Below are 17190 nucleotides of genomic sequence, written 5' to 3'. Positions count from 1 at the left end.
TATATGTGTGTGTGTGTGCGTTTTAAACCCTTTAGGCCCTTTAAGACCTTGTGTAGACACTTTCGTTCCACCTCATGTACCACATGTGATGAGAATGACTGTAAAGAACCTTGAAGGAAGAGGCCCTTATCTGAATAATATCTGAATATATCTGGACATTGACACAGTTGTCATTGTTTTTATTCTTTTAAATTGCTAAAAAAACATTTTGAACGCAGTCTAAATGCACATTTTGAGCTTATTTCTTATGGTTAACAAAATACTTTGAATCGTTTAGTAAATTCAAGCATTTAAAAAAAAAACTTTTTCCTTGTTGATGCAATACCTTTAACACAACTATTCCTTTCTCCATCTTTCTAACTATTCATTAGGAAAGCAGACTCTGTTTTTGTTTCCTTTGCTCTCAGAAGCTCTATTTGTAATGTGTTTTGGGTCATTGTCCATCTGCACTCTCTTTTAAATGTTTTACAAACAATTCTGCAGCATTTGATTTTATCTGAGCTGATGATTTCCCCCTAAACACATGACAAGTTCACCATTTTGCTGCTGTTTCATGTCACAGGAAGCCCTGCGTGCTCATGCTGTCACACCGCCTGCATGTATTTTAAAGATAATCATGTCTGCTTTAAAGGAGTTGTTCCAAATCATTTATTTATATATTTTTTTCCTTCCCCGGCACTCTTCTGCAGGTTGCTCGGTTTAAAACAAGTAGTTAATTATTCAGACTTTTAGGGTGTTTGTTTTCATTGAACTCTTTTCTGGCCTTTTTGGTCTTGAGGTTTATGAGTTATTTGCACCATCTTATGAAATCTCCATCTTTGTTTTTGCTGTATTTTCTTTTCCTGGCTGACCTGGATAATATGAGTACGAAGTGGAGGGAGTTTTTTGTACAGCTTGACGTGTTAGAAGGGTTTTCACTTCTTGTGATCACTGCCTTTTTTTTGTTCCTATGGACATCTCTGTGTTTTATGTTGCTAAGCACATCGGTGTGTCCTTTTTTCTACAACATAATTCCCCGTTGATTTGACCACTTCTCCTGCTATCTCTTTGATGGATTTTTTTTGTTGCTGTAGCAGTTTAAAGAGACAGCGTTTAGTTCTATTTCATATAGGCTTCGCCCTTTAAGGCTGTCGCTGATGGTTTATCCCGTTATGCGCAGCATAAGCACTGAAAAAAATTAGTCCACGCCCACCTGCTGTGTGGGCCCCACCCGGTCCGTATAAATTACGTTAAGAGCGGGAAATCGGCTCCCATTTTTTCTTCAGCGAGCTAATATAGCACTGTCAGAAGAACAAAGAAGATAAATTGTGTAAATGACCAACCTTTGTGAAGGATGCTTGGCCCGGCAGTCGACCTCCGGTCGTCCGGTGAGTTCTCCTCCCCGAGGAGAAGATGACAGCAGTCTTATTCCAAGGTAAGCGTCGGGGAACATTTCCCAGTGACAGGTCATTACACGCTGGACAACGCCATCTTGTGTTTTTCCTCTTATCGCCGACCCTCGGGGCGAACCGGATGGTTCCTCCGGGGCAAGGTGTGCTCAGCTGCAGCCCCCGCTGCTCATTCCCTCCCGGGGAGCGTAGTGTAGGTGGAGGGGGGCTGAGTGAATGCTCACCCCATCCCACCTCGTTTCGCATCGGCGATCACACCGCTCCCGGCCGACAGCGCCCTCAGGGGTTGCCCGGCGGAACCCGGGAGGAGGCTGACATGAAGGGACCCCTTTTTTTCTACGTCCCTCGCCTTTTCCCGCCAGTTCGGATGATCGGCGGAAAGGTTATTTTTCACTGACGTGTTTTCCAGGCAGCCGCAGTTAGCAACAACGTGCGCTGCTAGCATATAGCATGTCCAAGGGTCTGAAGGCCGCAGACCTGCCTTGGAGACAAAGAACTCCTTCTGTAAGGCAACTGACGCTATTCCTCGGTTCCCTCCCCTGGAGCCAAGCCTCGCGGAAGCTTCCGGAGCGAAGCTGTCCAGGTCGGAGCAGCGTCCCGTCCCTCCGGAGGAACCAGACGGCGACCAAAGCTCTCCAATCGAGCCCACCGACGTGTTTTCAGGCAACCGCAGTTAGCAACAACATGCGCTGCTAGCATTAGCATGTCGAAAAGGCTGGAGACCTTCAGACCTGCCGGAGGAGACAAAGAGCTCCCTGTGTAATCGGCAGACGCCATCCTCAACATGTGCGCCGCTCCCTCGGTTTGCCTGTCGAGGATTGTAGCATGGATGACGGTAATCCAACGTTCCATCTGGCTCCGTCACTCTCCATTGCTGCCGGAAAAGCTGCACAAAGACCGGATGGAGGGCCCCATCTCATCGGACGCGCTGTTCGGAAGCAGCTTGACGTCCATGCTGACGAATTCGAAGCAGTCGGAGGAGACGTCGGAAGCTGTACGCCATCTCATCAAGCCGCGCGGCTCATTCCGTCCTCCAGCCCGCTGGAGAGATCGTCGAAAGCAGAGGCAGAAACATCGACGCTCCTCGGCAGCAGCAGCTTCGTCTCGCCCAGCTCCACCACCAGCCCCGCCCGCCAGAGACCACCCCTCCTCAGTCCGGCAGCCTGCACTTCAGCGTTTTCCCCAGAGATCGCCTGCAGACGGCGCTCGGAGCAAACAAACCGCAGGGCTCACGGGGGAGAAGTTTAAGAAATGACGGTCTGCGGAGGATGCGTGTATAAATGACACAGGAATTGAATAAATGATTTTTCAAAGATCAAAATGCCTGTTTTTTAGCCAGTCTGTAAGCTCGGATGAGCTCACAGCCGCTACACACACATCCTCCACTCATAAGAGCCGGTGTCCTTAAATAAAGGTTTTTTAAATCCACCGCCGCTCCTTCACATGCCCAGACGCTCACGTGACACCACGGTAAGCGAAATAACTTGTTGTCAATCAGACCCGCACGATCACCTCCCAACGGTGTTAACGCGCTCCCGAGCGAGACAAGCAGCCTCCATCCAACGGCACTGTGTCGATGATTCACGCACAGCTGCCCGGCGCTCACCGGCCCACATCGGGATAAATGTGGGACCGCAGGCCGGGTCCGGTGGAGGTCCCTGCTCTCAGCGAAAACAACACACGCCTCTCATGAATGAACGCGAGTGGCCGTCATCCACCGCGTCTCAGCGATCAGCAGCTCACGGCGGCATAAGCGTGAGACAGCTGAATGAATCCAATGACGGGCCCCGCCCTCAGCGAGAGCGGCGCGCGTCCCTCCAGAGGAAACGTGCGCTCCCGCGAGGCTCACAACCTTCACTTCATCAGCTGACACACGCCTCGCCTCAGCACACACCGCCCCGCCCGGACATGAAGGTTGGTCCGCGATCCAGTCACAGCGCGCGGGCGCGCGCAGAACAGCCCTTCGAGAAAGCCTCGCCTTGGGTCACGCGGAAAACATTTCCGCGACGCATGACGGCGGTCGAGGCGGAGGTTTGGATGACATCCGTTCAAAACACGGCACATCATTTAAACGCACGTCCACTCCACGAACGTCACGCAGAGTGGTTAAAAACATGCTCACCGGACAGATGGATGGACAGAGTGTTATGCAAGGGTTACACGATGCAGTTTGCAACCCGACCCCCTCCGTTCGGAGGAGTTATAGAGACGGTCCTGTCATCACCAGACCAAGTCTCAGCCTTAAATGCAGAAGTCCAAGAGCTTCTGATAAAAGGTGTAATCTCAAGAGTTCCCAACGAGGAGGAAAACACAGGGTTTTACTCACGCTACTTCCTGGTCCCCAAAAGGACCGGGGGGATGAGACCGATTCTGGATCTGTCAGCTTTCAACAAAGCGATCATGAACAGATTTTTTCACATGTTGATGAACAGACAGCTGTTGGACAACATCCAGGAAAACGACTGATTTGTCTCCATCGTTTTAAAAGATGCCTATTTTCACACACCAATCATCCCAAAACACAGAAAATTTCTGCGTTTCGCCTTTCAAGGGATGAAGTATCAGTACAACAGGTTGCCTTTTGGGTACTCCCTCGCGCCTCGTACGTTCTCAAAGTGTGTGGAGACAGCCCTGCATCCACTGCACAAGCAGGGATGAGAGTTTTGTTTTACCTGGACGACCTGCTGCCCCTGTCTCACTCCAGACAGGAAGCATTGATACAGGCTCAGGTGTTAGCATCACACCTGCTAAATCTGGTTTTCGCCATAACTGGAAGAAGAGCTCGATTTTCCCGGCCCAGATAATTGTTATCTGGGAGTGGAATTAAACTCAATTACCATGACGGCTCGTTTATCACAACAAGAATCGACACTCTAAAAACCAATTACGCCACGTAAGACCTGGCAAAGTGGTAACAGCTGTCTCCGTCATGAAGCTGTTGGGAATGACGTCATCAGCTCACACAGTGGTCCCGCTGGGTTTGTTACACATGAGACGCCTCCAGAGGTGGTTTACGCGTCTGCGTGTGGATCCAGTAAAACAAAAGAGACGGATGATCACTGTCCCTCCCTCCATGGGAGCAGACCTCCGACACTGGGGAAACACCCTGGCTCTGTCAGAGGGAGTCCCCGTCAGCAGACCCACGTCACGTGTCAGTCTTCACGGACGCGTCTCTGTCAGGTTGGGGGGGGGAACATGCCTATCTCAAGCAGTAGGGGCACTGTGGCCCCACCGCACATCAGCCCACATCAATGTTTTGGAGTGTCGCACAGTGCTGAATGTGATTCAACACTTTGCTCCCGTGCTACAGAATCAACACGTGTTGATTCACACAGACAACATGGTGACTGCTGCGTACATAACCGCCAGGGGGGTGTGCGTTCAGCCCAGATGTTACACATTGCGCGGAAGCTACTGAGTTGGGTTCATCAAACCTGCTTTTATTAGAGCGGTTTACATATCCGATGTTCTGAACAGAGGGGCTGATGTGACGTCCAAGGGCGGCCCACGTTATGTGGACCGGATCCTCCATCCGGATCTGATGTTTTTCAGACACAGCAGAAGTTGGCAAAGCAGCTGTGGACCTGTTTGCGACGCGAGAAGAACGCTCAGTGTCAACTACGGTTTTTTCCCTGAGCCCGCGAGACGATCCATCGCTGGGGGGGGACGCATTTGCTCACAGTCGGTGGCCCAAAACGCTTTTTACGCGTTTCTTTTCCCTCACCTCCTCTGTTTTTTACGGTCCATTAACCGAGTTCAGGAGGAGGGATTGACAGCTCTCCTGGTGGCTCCCGGCGTGTGAACGCACTATGGTTCCCAGGCCTGCAACGTCTGTTGTGGGGTCGCCGTGGAACTGTCGTGGAGGAAGGATGCTCTCCTTCAGGCAGGAGGAGCGACCAAGAGTTACCCAGAAATAGGTCAACACCGGTGGGTTTGACCGCTGAGCGGTCCCATTTAGAGGATGGGTCTCCCTCAGGAGATAGTGTGCACAATTCAAGATTCACGTGCTGCATCTACCACAGTTCTGTACACATCAAGGGTACGGCTTTTCAGCGCTGGTGTACAGAGAAGTTTTAGAGACCACTTCATGCCTTTTAGGCAGCGTGTTGTTTTTCTACAACACCTGATGGATAGGGAGTTGGCTTTCAGTACGCTTTAACGTACGTTGCAGTCATCTCTTCCTGCCACAAAGGGTCTGGAGACAGAACAGCTTTTAATCACCCGCTGATGAAGCGGTTTCTAAAAGGTGTACAGAGAGGTAGGCCTGTTTCATGCCCACTTGTTCCACAGTGGGATTTAACGCTGGTCCTGCGAGCCCTGATCAAAGCTTCAATTGAGCCTCTGGATCAGTTTTCATTAAATTCTTGTCTCTTTAAACAGTCCTGCTGCTGGTTTTAACACCCGCTAAGAGGGTAAGTAATTATCTGCCCTCTCTGTTGTTTCGTCATGCCTTAGAATTAGGCTGACGGGCAGCTCAGCTGTTTTAAGACCAACCCAGCTTTTATGCCTAAAACATCACGAGCTCTTTTAAATCAAGAGTGATGTCGTTGGAGGGGTTCTTTTCCCCCCCACAGATCAGAAGGGGAAGCATCTGTTCATCTTCTCTGCCCGGTGCAGGCGTTGACGTGTTACGTAACGCGCACAGCTGCAATGCGTTCAAATTCAACAATTGTTTGTGCATTATAGAGATGCTTCTGCAGGTCGCCGTTATCCATCCAGCGCTTGTCACACTGGCTGTGTGAGGCCTTTTTTTCTGAAGCCTACAGAGCATCAGATTTAGGGCCTCCTGTCAACCTCTAAGCACACTCGACCAGGGGTATCGCATCTTCGACTGCTCTGCATAATGGTATGTCAATGCAGGACATTTGCACTGCGGCTGCATGGTCAACACCCTGCTCATTTATTCGCTTTTACCTACGTGATGTAACGGCTCGTTCCATGACACATTCTGTCCTTAGTGCTCTAACAGAATGAATATTGTTGTTCTCATGGAACTCTGTTTAAGCTCACTTCTGTCTGCATGCATTACAGTGTGAGATGTTATCAGTCACAAGTCGTGTCTGTGATTTTGGTTCTATTGTCACTAATCAGTTCATGACTATTGTTACTAATCAGTTCATTTGATTATTTATCAATTCATGGACATTAATCTGTTTATACTGTTCAACCATGAACCAGTTGGTTCATGCCCCCCTCCCCCCCCTCTTTTCAACTTCCTCTTCCGTTGAAAGTTTTTCCGGGGTATTCATGTTTGTCAGAACGTATAGTTACACAACATGCGTCTGTGCATGGCACATAATTACGCGATGCGTAGTTTATGCACACGGGGAGCTGAGTGACAAGACGTTTTTTGGGCAAGCTTCCGCTTCTTACTGTGTTCGAATGGACCCAGTGAGGCGAGGACCACATCCGCTTCGCCCTTAAACCATCAGCGACAGCCTTAAAGGGCGAAGCCTATATGAAATAGAACGTTGGTTACGTACTGTAACCCCAGATTCTATGAATATAGGCGTAGCCCTTTAAGCGTCGGGCCTCACTGGCTCCTAAATGGCTGAAGAAAAAAGCTATTTTGGGAGCCGATTTCCCGCTCTTAACGTAATTTATACGGACCGGGTGGGGCCCACACAGCAGGTGGGCATGGACTAATTTTTTTCAGTGCTTATGCTGCGCATAACGGGATAAACCATCAGCGGCAGCCTTAAAGGGCTACGCCTATATTCATAGAATCTGGGGTTACAGTACGTAACCAACGATCTTCTGCTTATTTGATCTGAAAAAGATTAAAACTCAATTTTTTTAAATTTCTTAGTCCAGTTCAATAATCACAATAAGCTCAAATTAAATGAAATATTTGCTGTAACTTTATGTTTTGGAAAGCAACATTATTTTTTTCTGTGTTTCTATATGAAAACAAGAACGTGAATGTGTTGGGTGGCAAATTACTGGATAAAAGCTGAGAAAAGCAGCTAGAACAGGGGTCTGCAACCTGCGGCTCTGGGGTCATATATGGCTCCTTGAAGCTTTGACCAAACATAAAGCAAAGTGTAAATTAATTGGTTTTTATACCCACAGTGAAGAGAAATGGAAAGTTTTAGCAATTTTGTTCTACAAATGTTTACAATAAATTATTAAAACAAGGAGAAAATATAATGTTGCTTAGCTTTAGCTACTTCATTTTTCCAACTTGTGGCTTTAAAGTGGGATCAATCTGTCAAATCCAGCAGAATTTTTTTTGAATACTTTTTAGGACAAGCTGCCTAGAAGAAATATGATGATTGATTAATAATAAATTAATTAATTGATAGATATACTTAATTAAAGTAAAAGTAAATACAAATTTTGAATTAAAATTTCACCAAGTCACAATTACATAATATTTAAATACACTTTGAATTTAAGCTTTACTACTTTAAAGTGGGATACAAATTTATTTTAATTTTTCTAAAATTAAAAGGAAGACTCGCATAAACCTGCAGACTTAAAATAAATTTTTATGAAATATATATTTTTCCCCACGTTTATGTAAGTGTGGTCTTTTCTTTAGCCTTAAAATGTAAAAATATTAATAAATGTTTAAATTCATAATATAATTTTTGTCTTATAAAGTCACCCCCACTGGCTGGAAACAAAAACCCCTTCAGAAGAATCTGAAGTGGCCCATGAGCCACCAGCTGATAATGCGCAGCTCTAGACAGTTTGTTTAAGAGAAGTATAAAAATGGCTGTTTTGATCTAAAAGCTTGCAAACCCTTGAGCTAGAAGAAGTTTATCTTTACCATTTTAATGAGGGGAAACCACTGAATACACTCAATTAAATAGAATAATTGTCTCAACAAACTGTCTTAATACAACCAAAATTACTATTGTTTACCACTTTTCCAGTCAATGGCATTTTATGTAGATATTTATTTAATTCAATTCCATTGAATCACATTAAAGTAGTGTCCTCTTATTCTTGTTTTGTTTTTGTCTTGTCTTCATTTTTCAGGTTAAAGGGAGATCTCGCCTACAGCTACAAGGGACCGAGAACCAAAGATGATATTGTAGAGTTTGCCAACAGAGTGGCGGGGTGAGTTAAACAAAATGACACTCAACTAAGAACCGAGCAGAACTTGCCTTACTTCAAAAGGACACATGCTGCGCTAACGAAATCCATCCAAGCCAGCTTATCAACGCAGGCCATATTTGTTTCATAGCTTAATGGATTTCTGCCTCTGATGCTCCACTTTAAGCTACTGTATCAACTAAGCCTGGCAGATTTTCTCCTCCTTGAGGGGAATCACGCTCGATCCATGACAGAGGGGATGATCAAAAGCTTGGCCCAGAGTTCAGTCCAGGAGAGCTTGTTGTTAAAGCTCCACTAGGTGGCACCATCGGCACAGAAATAATGCTTGGACGCCTCACTTTATTTAAGTTCCGTTTAGATTTTGATTAAAATGCTCATAAAAAATAATTTTCGTGTTTTATTCTTTCAGACCAGCCGTTCGAGCCCTTCCCAGCAACCAGATGTTTGAGCATGTGCTGAAACGGCATGACGTTCTTTTTGTGTACGTCGGTGGGGAGTCTCCTCTCAAAGTAAACACCGTTTGTGTCACTCACTCATAAATCAAGATGTTTTTATTCCAACCTTCAGCACAAACACGAAGCTAAACATAATTAAAACAATTATCATGTTGTGTGTAAGACCTCTGAATGTATAAAAAGCTTTTGGGTAATGTTTTAAACTTTATTTTTAATCTTTGCAGGAGAGGTACAACGATGTAGCATCTGAGCTCATCGTCTACACCTACTTCTTCTCAGCCTCAGAGGAATCCCTACCAGGGGTAAATCTACATGATCATCTACATCTCATGTCTTTGAAACTATTTTAATGGTATTTTGTCAACTTTCCTTTAGGGTTTTCTGTGGGAGTTTTTGGCTGCTTGTTTAAAATTAATTTTCTGTGCAGTACTTGAACACCTTCAGAGGAAGATGTTTGCTTGTTTAGGTAATTTAATTTCTTTAATCCATGAAATATTTGGGTGTAAAAAAAAAAAGGCTCATAAAGGACCTATGCTGCATTTACACATTGCAGACTGAGCAAATGATTCATTTTAAATGGGACTTTTAGGAACTTCACCAAATTATTGCAAAGGCATTTAAAAAAAAAAAAAAAAATTTTTTTTGGCAGAATTTACAAAAATAGGCAAAAGACAAAAGTGTATTGCCACAAAAAAAGTTATTCTAGAACAACTTGCCATATCTTGCATAAAAGCCTTAAAAATGTTGAAACTCAACAAGTGAAGAATAAAAAGGGGGAGCTGGAGTCTTATCTGACAGGGGATGGGACACACCTCAGTTCATCCATTAGGTGTTTAACCTTTTTAATTATTTAGCCACTCAGACTGTGTTATCATTGGCAATTTAGTTGCGTCTAAAAATAGGAACTACTGGTAATTGTGTTTCTCGGACAGACTTGTAACAGCAAGTGCTGAAGATCCAACTGAAAACTGGTTCTTTTGCCAACTTTAACTTTAAATCCTTGAATTTAAGTGTTTGAATTATAAGTTTTAAGTTAAGAAGCTTAAAAACATTTCTAATAAAATAATCTGGTGTAAGAACTGGACTGAAAATAAAGGGGAAAAACAGCCAAAATCAAAAGAAAAACTTTAAAAGACCTTCAGAAAGCCCAAAGAGCTTTGGATCAAGACCATTTTAAAAGGAAAATATTCTGTCTTTCACAGTGCGTGTCTTTGTCAGAGCTTCCTGCTGTTATTGTCTTCAAGGATGGAGGTCATTTTACGTATGATGGTGAGTGCTTTCTTATACACTTTTTCACCAAAGTTCTCTTGAAAAGCTGCCTCCTTCTCATTCCATCTGTTCCCTCTGTTCTTTGTGTAACGTCTTCCTCTTGTACTTTCCCGTTCCGGCTGCTAGTCTTTAATTTTCCTCACCACACTGACTGATGTTGTGCCTGGCTCATCATATAGCAGCCACGGCTCTGCCCATGTTTATAGTTGTGTGGTTAGGCCAGTGATGTGGCGGTTTGTCTCTGGGCGGACGTGCATGGCACACCTCGGTGTTTGGCCCCCAAAAAAGAACCGATTCATCAAACATTTGTGCAGATTTTGCAGCAATTCGGAGCAAACAATCATATTTGACGTAAGAAGTTGCTCAAGTTTAAGGCTTATATCGTAGCAATGTTAGTTTACCACATTTCTTCATGGATTCTTGTAAATCAGCGCAACACTGGATCCTAGATGAGAGCCGGAACTGGAAGGGAAGAGCGTCGAGGCACAGCGCCAACACAAACGGGCCCCAGTAGTAGCTGTTTGGAAGGTTCGGCGCGCGGTCTATCACCCGTAGAACAAAATCCATCTCCACCGCTGCCTTATATGTCACATGTGACTGCTCCACCTGACCATTACAGAAGGCTGGCTTCATGCTCCAGAACCGCAGCAGCAGGGGCTCGCAGCAGCAAACGTTGACGACAAAAACGCCGCTCTCTGCCGAGTCCTCCAGGACCCTGATGCAGAGGCTGTGGTAAATGCCTCGCATTGCCATGGCGACGACGTGTTAAACTTGTCGAAGGAGAGTGTGGTAAAATGACTTGGTTGTGTCTTTGCCTTCCGCTCCCTTTTAATTCTTCACAAACAGTTTTAAGAAAAACATTTGTAATATGAAGTATTGTGGCTCACAAATAGAGCACACATCCTACTTACGGTGACAGTGGAAAAGAAATTTGTCCTCTTAAGAAAACTATTCAGATCTTCCTTTTTTTAAAATCTTTTTTAAACTTGTGTTGAGGTCTCTGCCAGGTTGTATTTCTCAGAAGACTGGTCTCCATGAAATTCCACCGACTGTACATTAAACATCAAAATGAATGGGCTGAGCCTCCTTTATGCTCTTCTGCTGCCCTCATTTTGCATACTGCTCAGTCAGAAACTTTTTTTTATCTAATGTTATTTAGCTAAACCTCCGAGTCGCATTTGCATAGGCACTTGGTGGCATGGTTTTATGCTGGCTGAGGATATTATATTGCATGACTTGCATATTTGCACTTGCACATTTTTAGAAACTTTTTTTTTTTTTTTTCCCTAATACCTGGTCATTTTAAAGGCTGCCACCTACAGGAATATGCTAACAATTTTCATCATGTTATTTTCATTCAACCTTTATTTATACAGGTTAGTCTCATTGAGCCTTGAGGACTAATTTACAAGCGAGACCTGTTTTTAAACAAAGAACACAGATAAGGTACAGACAACTGTAGACAATCATATAAAAAGCATATAAAATGAAAAGTAAATAGAAAAAATTATATAAAAACTAAACAAAAGCAGTTACATTATAAAGCGATGTAAAATATTAAAAACAGGAACATGTCTGCATTGGTTTTTGACATGAACTTAGCAGTTGTTTAAAATTCCATTAGAGAGGTCAAAGTTGAGAGCTTCAGATCCTTTTGCAATGAATTCCAGGAAACTGGAGCAGAGCAGGAGAAGGCCCTTTTGCTAAGTTCACTCCGCACTGAGGGAACACTGCAGGTAATTATGTCTTGAGAGCGCACGCTGTAGCTGCACTGACGGAAGTGACATGTAGGAGGAGATGTATGAAGGCAACAGACCAAGAAGTGATTTAAAGATGAAAATGTACCAGTGAGAAAGTCTGTGTGAAGTTAATGATGTCCAGTTAACCAGTGAATACAGGGTGCAGTGGTGGGTACGGTAGTTACAGCCAGTTATGAATCTTAGTGCACCGTGATAGACAGTGTCCAACATCTGCAGGGTGCTTGTAGGAGCATTCATGTAAATGATGTCACCGTAGTTGATGGTGGGAAGGAAAGTAGCAGCTACAAGTTGTTTCTTAGCATTCAGAGTTAGACACACTCTATTTCTGAAAAAGAAACTCGGTTTTATTTTCAATTTATTTACCAAGTTTTCGACACGAGGCTTAAAAGAGAGATGTGCATTGATCAAGAAACCCAAGTATATATAAGAATAGACAAACTCAATAGAAACACCATTTGAAGATAAAATAGAAGGAAGATCTGCTGGTACCAACTTCCTGTTTGAAAACGCCATCCCTTTGGTTTCATCAGCATTTAGCACCATTTTGAGATGAAACAAATCTGCCTGGATGATGTCGAAAGCAGACTGTAAAAGCTGGAGAACCTTAGCAACTGTTTTACCACGACAATAAACAACCGTGTTGTCGGCATAAAAATGTAAGGATGCATCAGGAACTATCTGACTAACATTACTTATGTAGATTGTGAAGAGGGTGGGTCCTAAGACTGAACCTTGTGGTACACCGTTGTTAACAGTTACCGGTAGATAGCTGGAAGAAGTGCCATTATGTTCTTCCCCTGGTGTTTGCTTTTTACAGCTTCACCTTGTAAAGAAGCAGATTCAGAATATTAGAAGTTCACACTTTGTGCTCTTGCTGTGCTTAAAAAAAAGAGCAGGTCTCATTGAGCTGAGCCACTCTCTACAAATATATCTCGCTTTGTGTAAAATGATATTATCCAACACGTTGTTTAAAGTTGAATTACAGAAATGCACTTTCCCAAACCGCAACATCCCTTTTAAAGAATGGCGTTAAAATATAGTTAGTACAAAGTCTGATATATAAATGATAATTGAAATGCTCAGTGTTGAACTGCTGGGCTGAGAGCTTTTGGTCATTACATGTTCACAAATAAAGATACTGGCTGATATGATGGTTTCATACGAAAAGATTTAGCACTTGTGCAAGAAGTAGCATTTGGTAAATATGGTAATGACTCTCTGCTAAAAACAGAATTTTTGCTAATTTTTTTAAGGGCAGTTGGCTGTGGTGGCCATCTTTAGTTAAGTTGACTCTAAAAGTCAATCACTTGCACATTAGGTGTTTTTTTCCCCCCTAACTTTCATTTAAGTTCATTCAGTGGTTTGAGCTATTTTGCTAACACATTTTAATATTTTTTTTTTTTACTATTAACAGATTGACTCAAGTTAATTGGTTGCAGATATACATGTACATCCATTTTTTGTTGTTTGATTAAAATTTGCCCAGTGGTTCATGAGATATTTTGCTAACCCCAATCCCACGCACACACAAATGGGCACATTACCACCTGTTTTTTTATATTTTATTTTTTTGCTCTGCTGTGCTTCAGTTGCAGCTTTGTTTACTGATGTGGCAGTCTGTAAACACATTCCGAGCGCTCACTCTGCTCACAGCTCGACGCGATGCTTTCCGTTCTTCTGCATCGGTGGTTTAGCTCCGGCGCTCCAATTATGGAAATGTTCATAAAGGTGGAAGCTGTGAGGCAGAACGTCTTTGCATGCGCTTATTAGGTGCGTTTAAAGCAGATGCTGATGAATGCATCGTGACAGTGATGACGAGCTGAGATCACACTTAAACAGGTGATAACGTAATGACGCTGCTTTGATAAAGTCTTTACCTCGGCGACTATTTGAATATGGATTAAAGGTTAAACTCTGGTTCTGATCATTTGCCTAAAGTCAGAAAAGCCTCTAGGGATGAAAATTGAGGCGAATGTAACAAAAGCTGCAGTTCTTTGAGCAGATGTTTGAACTTGGTTTTGAAAATTTATCAAACAAGAACATTTTTTCTGTGAATATTTTCCCTGCTTCACAGATTAATCCCCATTCTCCTCCTTATCTACTTCATTTGGGCCAAATTTTGTGTTTTTTATGTAATCGGGTCAATATATTAATACTATTATTGCTATTACTATACAGACAGCGTTCAGTCTGATTCATCTACTGCCTCTCAATGTTATCTTAAAAAATAGAAATGCATTGTTATGTAGGCTAATTCAGATTTTTGTTAAACTCTTATCCTGCTGGTCAACATTATGCACACTCTCAGGTTTTTCTGCACTTTGTTTGCAAACTCTGAACATGAAATAAATTGCAACAATTCCTAAAATGTACCAGAGGAGAAAATATTCACTGGTAGCTTATTAAATCGTTCATGTTTTTCATCTACCCCCTCTGTTTTGAGTCATCTTTAATGATGCTACCCGTTTCCTTGCTTGTTCTTCCATGCTTCTCCCAGCACTTCTCTTTCTATTTGCATAGTCTTGGAGGTCTTCTGTGCCATTAACCTTCATCCTTGAGAAGTGTCAGAGCTTCCTCCCACCTTTGCTCCAAACTCTGACACGGGATCATCCTCCCTCCACCCGCTGTCTGTTTTTATTCCCCCTCCTGCCCCTCATCTCTGCACGTCGTCTCCCGCTGTGTGAACTCTTGGCTGACAGGCTCCTGTAGGGCAGCGTGAAATTTCTAAGGCCTCTCGCTCGGGGCGAGAACAGCTCTAATTTGTTTCAAGGTGAAGCGAGTTGAGTCGGTGTAGGAGAGCTTCATCAGACCGTACAACCTCCCCCCCCACCCCGCCTTCGTTCCGTTGCTTCTGGGGGAAAAAGTTGGGCAGCTGCATGCTGTCTATAAAGCCAAAACATCTGTGGAGAAGAAGCCTTTGGAATGTCTGCTAGATCGACTGACTCAGCAGGCTTTACATCCCGGCTTCTCTGCCTGCGCAGCAGCACTGAAAACAGGTCCTGAGACTACTGTAATGTACAAGCTTAAAGATTTAAAGGGGTGTTTGAGGTTTTAAGTTGTCATGTCATAGTCCTCCCAGCTCCTCCGAGGCCATGCAGCACAAGATTTGTGTTAAAAGTCATCAGTGTTCTTGTAATTACTTTAATGGTAGCAGAAAGGTCGTCATAACTTATTACCGTGTCATAATGAGGTCCTGGTTACGTTTAGTGTTAATTATGAGCATCCTTTCCCACTGTGCCTTTTTTTTTTTTTTAAACCTAAATTTGTTTTAACCACCACAACACTTGTCACATTGCCTCCAGATGCTCGTAGAGAAACGATGTGGTTCACATTTACAATTAACTTTTGGAGTCCAGCCAATTCAACATGGCTGCCACGGCTAATTGACATTAGCCACCACAAAAATGTTTAACTTACCATATTTTCCGGACTGTACGTCGCTCCTGAGTATAGGTTGCATCAGTCAAAAAATGCCTCGTGAAGAGGAAAAAAAACGTATACATGTTGCTTCTGAGTGTAAGTCACATTTATTTAGACGTGTATTTCACAAAGTATAAGAACAGACGTTTAATCTGAAATAACAACACACAGAACATACCTGGGATCCTGAACAAGCTTAATTAACATAAGCCAACAAGTCCGACAAGCAAGTTGTCTTCCTCAGTGTCGCATCTGAACAACTGCCAACTCCAGAGGAAGATTGGGGTGTGGGGTGGGGATGGGGGGTTGCGGTTGCAAATGGTGTTTACTCTTTGGTTCATGTCATTATGAATGAACATTTAACGCTTCAGTCAAAAAAATTTGCCATGAATAGGAAAAAAATGTAAATAAGTCACTTTGGACTGTAATTTGCTGTACTGGCCAAACTATGAAAAAAGTGTGACTTAAAGTCCGGAAAATACATGAAGAAGAACATGAAGTTCTAAAATAATTAAAAATAACTTAACACTTTTCTATTTTGTCATTATGACGATTTTACGATGTGACTTACTTTGAATTTTAAGTTGGAAGACAAAAGCCGATGGTTGCATCTGGACGTCACAAAGCTGCAGCAGGAGAAATGTATGTGTGGCAAAGAAGGAAATCAGCTGATCAGCTGCAGGAGGGAGCCTTCCCCTGCACTTATGGGCTACACACATGGTGCAAAATCATTTAAAATAATTTATTTTAAATAAACAATCCATGGCTCATCCATCAATCAGCCAACTGTGTCATGTCCAATTTTATTTTGAAAATCCGCGATAAAGCGAATCTGCGACAAAGGAGCTGTGAAGTAGCGAGGGACTACTGTATTGAACAAAATGATGTGATAGATGATGGCTTCAGATGACATTTTCTATCTGATAAAAATGTCACATTACGCATTCATTCCATAAAATTACGGTAAAGCTCTCACCTGAATATAAATGTTTTCTTTTGGCCTGTTTTACAAGGAGAACATAAATAATAGCTGTCAAAAATCGATGCAGTGGGAAAAACATAACTGCTGGCTCTAAATGATATATTTTTGACAACTTATTTGGTCTTGGGGGTCGGGTCTCTGCTGCTTCACAGTTACTAATAAATGTTCTATTAGAGAAGCCTTATACACTTATGCATGCTCACAACCACACACAAATAGAAGCAGGGATGCTTATGTAGGCTTTATATTGGGGGCCGAGATGGTGTAGAGGCAGGGCAGCCGGCTTGGGACCCGAGAGTCCCAGGTTCGATCCCCAGTCACTGCACATCACGTGGCGTCTCTGGGCAGCACGTCTAATCCCCAAAATGTCCCCCGGGCGCTTTCAATAGCTGCCCACTGCACCACCTGGTGGTGGATGGGTTAAATGCAGAGACTAATTTCGCCATTGTATGGAAACATACAGTGCTGACATTGTGATGACATTATTATTATTATTATTATTATATGTAGATATATAGATATGTATGTGAGTGTATATTCATGTGTATGTATGTATGTATGTATATAGGCGAAGGTATGGGTATATATATATTTATGGAAACTTACTGCAAAGCCATGAATATTTTAAGTTCTTTATACATATGTATTTTGTTGCTGTGTTTTGTCATGTTCTTTGCAGGTGAACAGACAGTGGCCGGGTGTTTTGACGTGTGCTCTTTGTGTATATTTCTTATATTTTGGAGTCTTACTTTGTCTTTTCTTTCTTTCTTTCTATCCTATTAAAAAAAATAAAATAAAAAATAAATAAAATTACGGTAAAGCTCTCACCTGAATATAAATGTTTTCTTTTG

General features: G+C 43.1%; 1 protein-coding gene across 1 annotated transcript in view; it reads left to right on the top strand.

The window, feature by feature from the left end:
• Positions 1 to 17190, top strand: part of tmx3b (thioredoxin related transmembrane protein 3b) — a 62117-nt gene that overhangs the window by 12458 nt on the left and 32469 nt on the right. The window contains exons 6-9 of the mRNA XM_037694228.1: positions 8376 to 8456; positions 8863 to 8962; positions 9133 to 9210; positions 10111 to 10177. Coding sequence (XP_037550156.1) covers positions 8376 to 8456; positions 8863 to 8962; positions 9133 to 9210; positions 10111 to 10177 — 326 coding nt within the window. The remainder of the gene's footprint in view (positions 1 to 8375; positions 8457 to 8862; positions 8963 to 9132; positions 9211 to 10110; positions 10178 to 17190) is intronic.

Source organism: Nematolebias whitei, chromosome 20 (genome assembly GCF_014905685.2).
Source record: "Nematolebias whitei isolate Nwh7 chromosome 20, NemWhi1, whole genome shotgun sequence".
NCBI lineage: Eukaryota > Metazoa > Chordata > Actinopteri > Cyprinodontiformes > Rivulidae > Nematolebias > Nematolebias whitei.
This window is presented reverse-complemented; position numbering and strand designations above follow the sequence as displayed.